At 44.6% G+C, this 13,501-nt stretch overlaps 1 protein-coding gene across 2 annotated transcripts in view; it reads right to left on the bottom strand.

The window, feature by feature from the left end:
- The window catches only part of AASDHPPT (aminoadipate-semialdehyde dehydrogenase-phosphopantetheinyl transferase), a 155,693-nt gene that overhangs the window by 136,651 nt on the left and 5,541 nt on the right, over positions 1-13,501 (bottom strand). For both annotated transcript variants that reach the window (XM_029602440.1, XM_029602439.1), the window contains exon 2: positions 8,618-8,843. In XM_029602440.1, coding sequence (XP_029458300.1) covers positions 8,618-8,843 — 226 coding nt within the window. The remainder of the gene's footprint in view (positions 1-8,617; positions 8,844-13,501) is intronic.

The following is a 13,501-nucleotide window of genomic DNA, read 5'->3' as shown; positions in this document are numbered from 1 at the left end:
CACGAACAAAAGTACGCACAGGTGCAGTTTTTTAAAAATCTACCCCTAAGTAAACTACCAGTTAAAATAGTTATTTCACTGATCTGGTGCCAATTTTACAAATGCAAAGTCACGTGAACTGCCCTCTGCTTTATTCACAATGTATGAAATGATCACTTTGTAAAATTCATCAATAACGTTTATCTGGTTATAAAAAAAACAACAAAAAAACAGGACACGTTAAAAGCTAGCATCAAGGCCATGTCACTTTTGGTCAAGATCCAAGTGTACAATCTGATTTATGAGCCTAAAATAGTTCCTTCTTAGCTTTTTGGCTGAAAATGAGAGTATGTACAATCTGAAGGGTTAACGTCCTGCCACCCTCCCCTATCAGGGACACAACTATATTGCGATCATTGCCAAAGCAGGATCCTCCTGCTTCCAAAAAAAAAAAAAAAAAAAAGAGATGGCCCTAGGAAGGGAAAAAGTCAACGTTGCACAGCATTGAGAAACACTGACAGCCTTGATTAATACACTTTCACTTGTCACTTCCAGTACGTTCAAGAGTGATATTCAAAAGTATTCCTATGACTGAGTTTTGAGTAACAAATGCATGAAAAAGAGAAAGTTGAGGCAGGAATATATAATAATGGACATGTCACTTTGTACCCAGCCCTGAACTTTGGAAGGGTGGCTAACAAATATTTTAAATAAAAAAAAAAAAAAGCTAACACCATAATAGATACTGACAGACAAAAGGGCAATTTTAAGACTGCGAGCAGTGCTTGCAGGTCTGCGGGGACACGTCCTGTGAATCAAACTCCCCCCCCCCCCCCACCAACCTAACCCTGCCAGCTTGTATCTGCACTAAGAGGAGCAATTTTCAAAGCATGTTCTATGTGGCTCAACATGCATTGAGCTGTGCAAAACAGTTTTAACAGTCCCCCATAAGGTCCATTTGATGCAATCTGTCCAGCTGTCCCTACTCACCATGACTTATTGAGGATAACTCCAGCACACTATAAAAGATTTTTCATATTAATAATTTGCATTTAGAAAGCACCGATTTCAATGTGCTTTTCAACCCCTGCCATTCTGGAAGTGTATTTGCAGCCACCTCTAATGTATGCTATTAACCCAATAAATTTTGCACTTGCACGCCAACATCCGTAAAGGAGAATTGTGAACATTAGGATGACATAATTACAGCTGAGCACAGCGAAGAACAAATGGATAAAGAAATTTGTCCTAGGTCACATGGTCAATGGTAGAGATACAGTAAGACTAGAATGCACATACACAGAGGGGATGGGAGAACAGTGCTGAAAAACATTCTGGATGCTCAAATCCGGCCAACTAATTTACTCTTTACTGCATGCCTTAAAAGTATAGCAAAATCATTCTTAATTGCATTTCTAAAAATGTTAAAATTATTCCAACTTTATTTAAAGTATCCAGCTAAATGTTTAGTTAAATACTGTAATGTAATTATGCTTTTTTTGAACCCAGTCATTTGACTGATTTTCTATCTGGTAAGGCTCCTCCTGATATTATACGAGTCCTCCTTTCATATTGCTTGACTAAATTTGGGTATCAGCTTCTACATAATTATGGGTTGGTGAGTTAACAAGTTATCCCATTTCTTTTCTTGCTTTAGGAATTTCTTTGATTTGTGGCCCATCCTCTTCAAATTTTCTGGGTTTTTGTGAATTTTCTTTATCTATGTTATGTAACATATTTCGTGATATTAACTCTTATTGTTCACAAGAATATTTTGGGGAATTTTTGTTTAAATATGATAAAAATAAAGTTAAAAAAATGATTCCAACTCAAGGTGGATAAAAATGGACTATGTTAAAAACATTTAAAATTCATACTGTTTAAATTTGAATTTATATTTTGGTTAAGATGGCATTTTTAATTTTTTTAAAAGTGATTACATATTGATATATTCAATTTATAGTATGTTAGAGCTCAAAGATATTATAATGGAATAGGGGATTTGACCAATATTTTCCTGCTGGCACTACTGTGGAAGTGGTCTGGTCTGGGCCTGCTGATTGCTACTGGTGCTGCTCTCCTCTCTCTTTTCCCCAGGTATTTGGCGAGCTCCAGAAGCTGCAGGCGGCTGCCAAAGGGCAGTGCCTAAGGGTGCAGCCCATAGGGCAGCCATTCAAGGTGTCAGCCGCTTTGCTTTTGTGCCAGCTGGAGATTTTTGCTCTTATGGGATGGGGAAGAAACATCAGAGCATGGGTGAGGAGGGGTGGTCAGCCGCTGAATCTAGGGGAGACGGATTATTGGTGGCAATATACTGCAGGTGGGTTGTGATCGGAAGGGGCTTACAGCTTTTGTCCTGGGCACGATAACACATTCTGTGAAGAACAGAATGAAGTCAATGCTTGCTCTATCTGCAGCACTGAAAGAGTCTAAGAAAAATACTGGTTTATTGTAAATGCTTAATTTGCAAGGTTGAAGCAGTTGATCAAAAACCATGAATTGGATAAACAAACTGCAGGGCATGATAAGTAAGTTATGTGAAAATGAAAATGGTAAAAAAATCTAATGGGCTTTAACTTACAAGTTCTTTGAGCCATGAAATACAGCTGAGAAGCAACTGTCTCAAAGGGAAAAGGCTCTGAACATTCTCTGTGAAGTACCATGCATATAATAGATTAGGGAGAAAGTACTTCTTTTTCATGTTTCACTTCACTGATTAAGTTACATGTGTTAATTTTTTTAATTACATAAAGAAATGCCATGTTGTGTCAAGCCAAGGTCCATCAAGCCCAGCATTCTGCCTCCGACAGTGGCCAGTCCAGAAGTACCCAGCAGATCCCAAAAAGTAGATCCGTTCCTTGTTGCCTGGTTAATAATGTTTTATGGACTCTTTTCTCCAGGAACCTGTCCGAACCTCTTTTAAACAGTGCTATGCTGGTCACCTTAACCATATCCTATGACACGAGATTCCACAACTTGGATTTGCTGTTCTACTCCACTCATGACTTTATAAACTTCTATCCTATCCCCTCTCAGTCATTTCTTTTCCAAGCTGAAGAGTCCTAACCTGTTCAGCCATTCTTCATAAGGGAGCCCATTCCATTCTGGTTATCATTTCTGTTGCCCTCCTCTGTACCCTTGCTAGTTCCACTATGCCTTTTTTTGCGAAGGGAGGCCAGGACAGCACATAGTACTCAAGATGCGGTCACATCAGAGAGTCAGGATCGGCTTCATCATTCATGCCATCCGGATTCTTATCGGGAGGACCTGCTGCCAATCTAGGTGTACTTCGGCGATTAACAGTAGTACCGGACAAGTAAGAGGTCACCACCTGCGACTCTGACCTGACAGGATTGGACGAAGTTGAGGACTGTGCCTGCAATCCTTGAAAGAAATTCTACCCAAGAAAAGGCAGAAGGATCCATGCCAAAACCAGATGGCACCTGTGGGGGTTTTTTGTTTTTTTTTAAACCTTCCTGAGCTCAGCTTTTCCTGGCTGAAAACGAGACAGTCTCCAGGTGCGGGGGAGAGTGCATATACTGTCACCGCCACACTCGGCTTCCTGCACCCACTGTCTTTTAGCTGTTTTAACAGCTAAGTCTATGCCGGCTGAGAAACCAGTTACTGGACCAATGCACTCATCTGAGGGACCACGAAAATCACCTCAGGAAGTCTCAACTGGGGGAGGGGCCATTTGGTATCACGGCAGAAGTATATATACTGTGACATCAGCTTTATTCCTTCTCCAGTAGAGGTGCATAACTGTATCATCTGTCTGGGTGCTAGGAAACTCCAAACTAAAACCAAAGCCAGTCTGATTTTAAGATCTGAATGCCTAGTTAAAAAGTCGTAGGAGCAGGAAAGCTAACACTAATTTTTTCAACGTCTCAGTCTTCACTTTTTCCCCTTCTTTTGTTTCTCTGCAATCTAATCATATAACTAAAGGCAGGAGGACAATACTAATGCTCACAGAAACAGCTTAGAGTGCAAAGTAAAGTATTTTTTTTTTATCATGCAGACTAAAGTACTTCCTCTGCTGATATCCTATGCAGTCCTGTCCTAAATACAAAATATTTATATGGGTAACAAAATTCACGAAGCATAATCAGTTACTACAGAAGGATGCATAAAAATAGTTACCAAGAATCACAAGGTAGAGGAAACAGGGAGAGGTCAATCATGCGATACTCCCAAAGCTAAGGCAATTGCTATTGTTGATCATGTCAAATAAGTAGATAATGTGAGAAACCAGAAACATGCAACGGTCACAGTACTTCTACTGCTCCATGCCACTGATAGCTTATCTCACCTATTCAGAACTACAAAAATCTCTGCTGTATTTCAGCAGGTACTGTGCACTAGAGGAAAGATGTACTAAAGCAGGGATAGCCAATCTGTGGCTCTTTCATGTGCAAAATGTCACTCTTGCTATCCTGGCCAAATTGGAACTAAGGAGCACTGCAGAGGACAGGATGGGAGGGGCTAGAACAAGAAGCACACACAATAAAGCAGAGCAGAGCAGAGACATTCTGCTCCAGCCCCTCCCCTCCCTCCCCCGACCTCACAGTCTGCTGCAGAAGCGGGGCTGGAGCATGGATCATAGTGTTTTCTCTGCTCGTCCCAGATTTACTCTCTCCTCCCTCCCCTCACTTCATCTACAATCAGCAGCGGTAGCGGACAGGAAAGAGGGTGAGGCTGGATCTGACAGGAGAGCAAAGAAGAGCCAGTCACATCCCTGCTCCTTCCCTCACCATCCTCTCTGATCACCTGCTGCCTGAAGTAGAGAGCTCTTATCTGGCCTGCTATCTGAAGAGGGGGGGGGGGGGCTGGAGTGAACACAGCACCAGGCCCAGCGGCTCACTGTGCTCCTAAGACTTGGGATTCATCTGACAGCAGAGGGGTAAGGAGGGAAGTCACCCAGTGCTCCAGTCAGGCCAGAATAATTTGTGGCAAGAGAAACCGGGTGAATGCTGAAAAGATTAGTGCTGCGAGAGTTGGGGGAGCAGCGGACAGCAGGAGGAGGAGGAGAAGCTTATGCTGTGGGGAAGATGATGGAAGGGTGAATACTGTTTCTTTCCCCATCTCCCTGAAGTCAGCAATGCAAATTGGATTGTCTAGCACCCTTTTCCTCCCCGAGGTCCACCAGGGCTTGAGTGAGTGAAACAAAGGGAGGAAGAGAGAGAGCTGAGATAGGGTATTGTATGATAATATGTGGGGGAATGAGAGAACTCGGGTTAAAAGGGCTCAAAAGAATAGGGAGGACTGTGAGAAAGCCAGCAGGGAGAGCACGTGTGCAAGCAAGTCAGTGGTGGTGATTGAGGGTAGGGTGAATAAAAGGAAACGTCAGGGTGGGGCAAAGGTGGTGATTACAGAGGTGAGGATGGGTGAAAGTCAGAGGTAATTAAGATGGGAGGGTGAGAGAGAGTTAGAGGAGGTAAAGAGGGAAGAATCTGAGACAGAACTGACGTGAGGAGGGGGTGCAGGGTGTTGCGTCTGGTCTCAAGACGGCTTCGACCTCTGTGCCTCACTTTCTTCCTCCTCTCTCCTCAAGCCTTGGTAAGATGGCTGTTGCTGCGTCTTCAAGCCGCTCTCTCCGGCGTTCCTGGATCGGCAACGGCGACGGTGTTCGCCATGATTTTCCTGAGGGCCTCCTAGGGTGCGCGCGCACGCCACCCGTGTCTATATCCACGTCATGGCGGGAACCTCAGGGGCGTCCCCTCCGAGTGACGTCATCACATCCTGGTATTTAGCTTGCCCTTCGTTTGCTAACAAACCAAGTTAGCAAGGATTGGATTGCCCCCGGTCTAAGCTGCTCTGCCGCTTCCAGCTGCCGCAGGAAGCTCTCTCTGCCTTTCGGGGTATTCTACTCTATTTCAGGCACCTATCCTGGGATACCGGGTACTCGCTCCTCGAGGGCCTGCTCTCCCTAATCTGCTGCCTGCCAATGAACAACTTCTGCCTGCCAGGACCTTCTACAATACAGCTCAGTGAGTACTAATTCACTCTGTCTCATCTCCAGCTTCAGCACTCAGGGTTTACACATCCGGGACCTGTCCCTGCTACGCCACGCTCCTACCACCTACTTCAATGTGAGCTGGTCTCCTCTGCTGAGGACCCCTGGACTACTTTACTGCTGTCCACCCCACGCAGTACCATCAAGCTGTACAATAAATACTACTACTGAAACCTCTCCTTCACGCTAGTGACTTCCGCACCGTCGTCCAGGCTACACTGGCATCCAAGATGGATTACTGTAACTCCCTCTTTCTTGGCCTACCCTACTCCTCCTTAAAGCCCCTCCAAATGCTACAGAACACTGTAGCCAGAACCCTCTCCAACGCTCACAAATACGACCATATTTCCCCTATACTGAAGGACCTACACTGGCTCCCTATTCCCTCCCGCATCCTCTTTAAATCCCTGACCATTATACATAAAGCCTTATATTCCCATCACTCCAACTGGCTGGCAGATCCCCTCCAATTTGCCTGCTCGAATCGACCGACAAGGACCACTAACAAAGGGTCCCTCCATGTGCCATCCCTAAAGAAAGCACACCTCACAGCTACAAGGGATCAGGCGCTCTCCATTGCTGGACCTATGCACTGGAACTCACTCCCAACCCACCTCAGACTTGAACCTTGCATCACCAAATTCAGAGCCCAGCTCAAAACCTGGCTATTCAAACAAGCCTTTCCCCAACACCCTTGATGAATATTGAATTGTGATGGATCATGACCTGAATTTGACTATGACCTTGTTCTTATGACATTATAGTTCACTTGTTGTTTGTTCCTATGCTTCTCTGCTCTCCTATTGGTTTTTTGTACCCCTTACCCTTCCCCTGTTACTTGTAATTTCCGTTGCTTTTGTTCCATGTAAACCGAGGTGATGTTTTGACTAACATCGGTATAGAAGACTTTTTAAATAAATAAATAAATAAATACTTCTCTGTGTCTGCGTGTATAGAGTCTAGCCTAGTACTGCGGTTCCTCATGGGGCTCCTCCCCGTGGGAGCGGCCATCACCGCAGAACCCAAGAATTCACTCCAACACCTCATAACTACAACACAGTGCAAGAGGGAGTGAATGCTTCTGGGAGGAGTGACTTGAAAAGGGGTGAATATTAGGGGAAAGGGAGTGAGTGTGTGAGAGTCAGATGGGATAATAGTGGGGGGTGTATGCAAGAGAACCAGAGGGGGCATTGGAGAGGGAGGGGTCAGAAGGAGAGAGAGCAAGCAAGAAAGAATGGGACAGAGGAGAGTAAGAGGAGGTGAGATGAAGGAAAATACTGGGGGAAGGCAGAGGGTGAGGGGGGATGGGAGCACAGTAGCACAAGTGGTGCAGAGGGAAATGTTAACTTTGGAGCTGCAGAGCTCCCGTCATTGTTTTTGAGGGATTTAGAGAAAGTGATGCTGAGACACTGACAGAAACAGGGTGGGGGGATTGAGAGATAGTAATGGGGATGAAAGAGAAAGACAGACAGACACCGGGCAATGCAAGGGGGAGAGAAAGAGGGAGATGCTGGTCAGAGACTGGTGGGGTCAGGGCGGAGAAACTGAGAAAGTGGTGGGAGGACTGAGACATTGGAGGACAGGATGGGATTAAGAGAGAGAAAGACTCATGGTGACAGGGTGGGGGACTTGAGAGAGAGACTAATGTGAGAGCAGCGTGAGGGAACAGAGAGAGAACTGAGTGACTGAAGTGAACAGGGTAGGGGAAGTAAAGGAGAGACTTTTGGGAGAATTGAGGCACTAGTGGGAACAGGATGCGACAGAGTGACTGACTGGCGGGGACAGGGCTGGGGATTGAGAGAGATTCGCAGAGGGATCAAAAGAGATGCTGGGAACAGAATGGGATTGAGAGAGAAACCAGTGGGAACAGGGTGGACGGACTGAGCGAGAGCGAGGTACTGTTGGAAGAAGGTGGTCGTTTCCTTCCCCCCCCCCCACTTCTCATCTATGGAAAACATGAGGGTCTTTGGTACTATGCATTCCAATTTCTTAGCTCTTGGTGCATGACATGTTGGCCAACTCTGCACTAAAGGGTTTTTCTCGTTTTGTGTCTATAGCAGAAAGGCTTAGTATATCTAGCCCTAGATTAGGGTACCATGGTCAACAAAATGTGTCTCCTGCAGCAGGGGGTGAGCAGGCAGCCACCTTAATGTAATAGATTTACCCCATGAAATCCATTCCAACTGAGGTAAAAAAAAAAAAAAAAAGAAGGTCACCAACTAATGGAAGATATGAGGGGTTGAAAATAGCAAAGGAACTCTTTACATTCTGACTGCATAAGGATATATACAATAACTTGCACGGTTGTCGTGACCCATAAGTTTACTGAAGCACTCTGATGCTTTTTCATTCTCTGAATACACTTCTGACTACTACATCCCCCCCCCCTCCATACTGTTGTAAAAACACTACATTAATTCTGAAAAGTAATAAAAACTACAAACCAAACCCACTCCAAAACAAGGGATCAACACTTTTCTGGTTAAGGATGTAATCAGAGCCAATGGGAACCCATGCAGAAAAACTCAACATAATACCACTTGCCATGCAGATCTTTTCTCACTATGATAGTCTGATAGTTCAGCTTTACTAGTTAAATAAAAGTATGCACTGCTTATGCGACAGTACCTGGTAACTCAGTCTTCATCACATCGACACCAACTTGAAACTCCACTTCAGCTGCTAGAACTGCATATTCCCCCTGATGAGAGACATTAAAGCTGAAGTTGGGAAAGGTCTTGGAAATGTCATTTACGAGAAATGGTTTGCCTTTTGGGGATCTCTGCAATAGTATTTCATTCCATGGTATTTTCAGCTTGTCTGCAATTAGCTTCCTTATCAACAGCCGACCAGCCTGTCAAGTGAAAAAAGACACGGATTAAACTGTGCACTCAAGTTACCAACTAAAACCTGCACCAAAGAGTAGCTTGTCCTGCATAACCCCCTTTACTACAGTACTCTTGAGGTCCAAAATCTCTTCATTGCAATGATAGTCTGCAAATTGTGAGTATTATACAAAAAGGAGTTTTCAGACTAAGACAGGAACACACAGAATTCTAGCTTAGGATCAGAAAATAAGGCCAATGGATCTTCTTCAAACTTTGCCTGTAGGTACATATTTATTTTCGATTTGTAAAGTGCACTCAGCAAGGGTAATTTTAAAAGGCATTTCCATGGGAAAAGCAATGCTTTACCCATGGAAATGTCCATTTATAAAACCGCCCGTCCAATATGCGGGTGAAAGCGTGCATATAAGGACCTGCATGGGTACACTTTTCCCTGCATTCCAGAATCCAGATCACTAAATCCTTACAGAGATGGGGGAGAACCAGAGTAAGTATGAATCAGGCCCAATGTATTGAGGGGGTCAGAGGGCTTGCAGGTCCACAGGTACATTATACCCACAGGCCTGCAAGCTAATTTTCAAAGGGAAACTCCCCATGAAGCTCCCTTTTGAAAAGGTGGGCACATGGGAGAAAGTAATTTGTGCCCCACTAACAATAAAATCCCCATGCAACATCAAAACAAAATCGTATTATCTTTGAGAGGTAGTAACTTTCAAAACAAAGGTCAATAAAGCAGTCCATCCATTCATTTCAGCTCACTTTCTTTTATTCAGACTGAATGAGTTAGAGAATGGTGCCTTTTCTCCAGAATATGAAAGGTGCTGAAAACTTACCAGGGAGATTGGTTCATTCCTTCAGGGCTCTATATAGCAATGTGTGCTAAAACACCTGAGCTAGTCAACAAAGACGCCCAATGTACACTAAATTGATGGTAATGAGCTCATAAAGTGAATTTTAATGAGCCAAGTAAATGCAAAAACGTGGAAATCAGCTCATTTAAATGTAGTGCACTCTAATGCAGGCACATTAACACCGAAGGTTCGGAAAAGGCTACTTCAATAAAAGGATGAGCGAGAGAGAAAAGCTTGTGTGAGAGGGGAAGAAAGCAGCTGGAAAATAAATCATGCAAATACCATCAATCTGTGAGAACTACTTTCTTTCTACCTTAAATCTGATTTGCAATACAACATTTTTTTGCAGGAGATTTAGCAGCGTTCTACTGCATCACCACCATCGGGAGAGCTGCTAAGTTACTGAGCTCCAGGAAGGAAACTTTTTGTCCTGTCCTGGTTTTGAACTTACATTCCAGTACAATGTAGTATCTGTTTCCCGATTCTATCCTTTGAAATCAGTGCTGCAAGACCTGCCCCCCCCCCCAAAAAAAAAAATTTCAGTGCTGCTGGTCCCATAAATGCATCAGCATAGTGCTGTCAGAATCCAATGACCAGCCTAAAATCTCCCTCCTGGAACTGGGTATCTTGACAGCTCTGCATCTGGATTCTGGGATCAGGAAGCAAAAAATAGAAAAGTTAACCCCCCCCCCAAAAAAAAAAAAAACCTGTCACCCAGAATACAAAGACAAAAGAAAGAAAACATTAAGGCTCACAAGTAAAATTGATCAAGTAGCACTTTTATTAAACAATTGGAAATGTTGTACATCTTTAATGGAATAGGAAGTATTTTATACTGAACATGGTTTGCTTTCCTCAGCAGAAAGAAGGTGGGCGAAGAGGAGTGGGGAAAGGGAAGACAGGAACTACTTCTCTTAGTTCTGCTCTCTCAGCAAATTTCCAAAGATGAAAATCTTCAAAGCTGAATGCAAAATATTCAGACTCCATGGCAGAGTTTTTTTCCATCTGAATTTGGTCAATAATTTGCAGGTGCACATTTGACACAATTTCAAAATGATCAGTTTCAAAAATCAAATATATCCTTCTCCCACACTGCTGCATTTAATCCATGCCAATGAACATGTGCTCTATTCTTCAGTTTTGCACACAATCCAAGCTCCAGCATGACATTTCCTGCCAGAGATCAGGGCACACTGAAAATTTAAAAATGCTGACAGCAGAGCAGCTGCCACCAGGCTCTTTCAGGTGCAGACTGAGCAAACTGACATCACAGTATATGTACCCCTGCAGTGACATCAGCCTGCGAGTATTCTCTTCAAAAACAACTGTAGACAGACTAGCAAAAACTTTGATTAAAAACAGACAACCAATACTGTACGCAAACAACAAAAAACAATGAGCTCAGACGCAGAACGTATTAATCACTAATCTAGGGACTGGATTAACACTTAACCAGTAATCCCTGGAGACTCTTAATCCTGCAGGAGGACCATAATGCAATCAATCGGCAGCCAAGGGCAGGAAGCTAGAGTCATCTGTCTGTCCTACAGAGAAGGAAATTATCAGGAACGCAGTAATTTCTCATTTCTTAGCATCGAGATAGATAAATCCAGAACCAGTGGGATGTACCCAAACTACTCCCAAACAGGGCGGGAGGCTGCCCATGGTCCAGTCAAAACCACATGTGCAAATGCTGTCCCTTCCCGGGCCTGCACATCCAGACAATATTATCTGGAAAAGGTGTTTAAGGAGGACCACTTTGTTGTCTCCCGTCGACATTTGCCGAACTGCAATCTAACCTCCACCCATGACACTACCTGAGCCCTAGTGGAATGAGCCCTGATCTGAGTGGACAACAGCTTTTCAGCCGCCACATACATGGCCGTGACCACCTCCTTATTCCTGCAAGCTACTGTAGCCTGTGAAGCTGGTTCAACCTGTTTTCCCCCCACCAAGAAGGACAAACAGGCAATCCGACTTTCAGACAGGTTTAGAAACCTCCAGATACCTCGCAACATGTCTCTTGACACCCAAGGGAGACAACGGGTAGTATTCTTCTGCATCTCTTTCCTCATCCAAGGACGGTAAGGAAATTGACTGATTAAAGTGAAAATCTGAATCCACTTTAGGCAAGAAGGAACAGTACGCAACTGTATCGCTCCTGGAATCACCAAGAAGGAATGGCTCCCGGCAAGACAAGGCAAGCAGCTCGGAAATTCTTCGCACAGAACAAATCACCACCAGAAACACCGTTTTCAAGGACAGTAACCACAAGGAAAGAACACACAGCAGTAGAAACGAAGGGCCCACCAACAAATCCAACACAAGGTTAAGACTCCGCAAAGGAACCGGTAACCCTAAGGGAGGACCAAGATGTTTCACTCCCCTCAAGAAACGGGCCACAAGGATGAGACGATAAGGATTCACCATTCACCTGGCCCCTGAAACAGGCAAGAGCCACCACCTGTACCTTCAAGGAATTAAGGGCTAACCCTTTATTCAATCCATCCTGCAAAAATTCCAAAATGACTGGGATCCTAAATGAACGAGGAAGCACTCCTTGATCTTCACACCAAGCCTCAAACACTCGCCAAACCGACAAACAGGCTAAGGAAGTGGAGAACTTTCATGCTCATAGCATGCTGGCAATCACCACAGAATATCCATGCTTCAACAAGTAAGCCCTCTCAAGGCTACCGTAAGTCAAAACACAGTTGGATCTTTGAGCTGTAACAGGTTCCTATGCGGCAGAAGACAAAGGGGGGTATCCACCAGAAGTCTTCACAGATCTGCATATCATGGCCTCCTGGGCCTCCCGTTGTGGCCTTCGATCCTTCGAACCATTCTTCCCAATAAGGGCCACAGGGAAAAGGCATACAGGAGTTTGCCTTCTGGCCAGGCCTGCAAGAAAGCATCGATCCTCAAGGACTTCGGATCTCTCTTTCAACTGAAGAATCGAGGAACCTTCGCATTGCAAGAAGTCACCAGCAGGTCTAGAAATGGAAGGCCTCAGCAATCCACTATCAGCTGGAAAGCCTCGTCCGACAATACCCATTCTCCTGGTTCCAGACTCTCCCTACTGAGGAAGTCTGCTCTTACATTGTCTCTTCCTGCAATGTGTGAGGCTGAGATCTCCTAAAGATGCACTTCCACCCATTCCATAAGTTGGACTATCTCACATGATACTTACTGGCTCTTGGTTCCTTCCTACTGATTGATGTAAGACATCGTTGTTGCGTTGTCCGACATTATTCGGATCACTCGATCCTGCAGCCTGCAGGTGAACTGCAAGCACGCCAACTGAACTGCCCAGGCTTCCAGCTGATTGATGTTCCAGAGAGACTCCTCTGTGTTCCAGTGCCCTTGCGCCATTAGTTCCTAACAGAGAGCTCCCAAACCTTGGAGGCTCACATGTCATTACTACCAACCAGTCCGGCGACATCAGGGAGACTTCCTTTCTCAAATGATCCGCTTGCAACCACCACTGGAGTTGAAAGCAGATTTCCATCGGCAGGTGCAGCCGAATCGAATAGTCAAGAGACTGTGGGTTCCATCGAGACAGCAGGGAACACTTAAGTGGACACACATGCACCCTCGCCTACAGTACTAGTACCAGGGTTGCCACCATCAACCCAAGCACTTGTAGATAGGTCCACTCTGTTGAGCGTATAGTGTTCACCAAGAGACACACCTGCGCAATCAACTTTTGAATACGAGCTCCCAAAAAAAAAAAAAAAAAAAAACAACTTTGCCCTGCTTCATGTCAAATCGCACACCCAGATGACTGAGATGCCTGAAGGATACTATTGGCTAAT

This window comes from Rhinatrema bivittatum, chromosome 5 (assembly GCF_901001135.1).
Source record: "Rhinatrema bivittatum chromosome 5, aRhiBiv1.1, whole genome shotgun sequence".
NCBI lineage: Eukaryota > Metazoa > Chordata > Amphibia > Gymnophiona > Rhinatrematidae > Rhinatrema > Rhinatrema bivittatum.
Note: the sequence above shows the minus strand (reverse complement) of the source record. Positions and strands in the feature narration are given on the sequence as shown.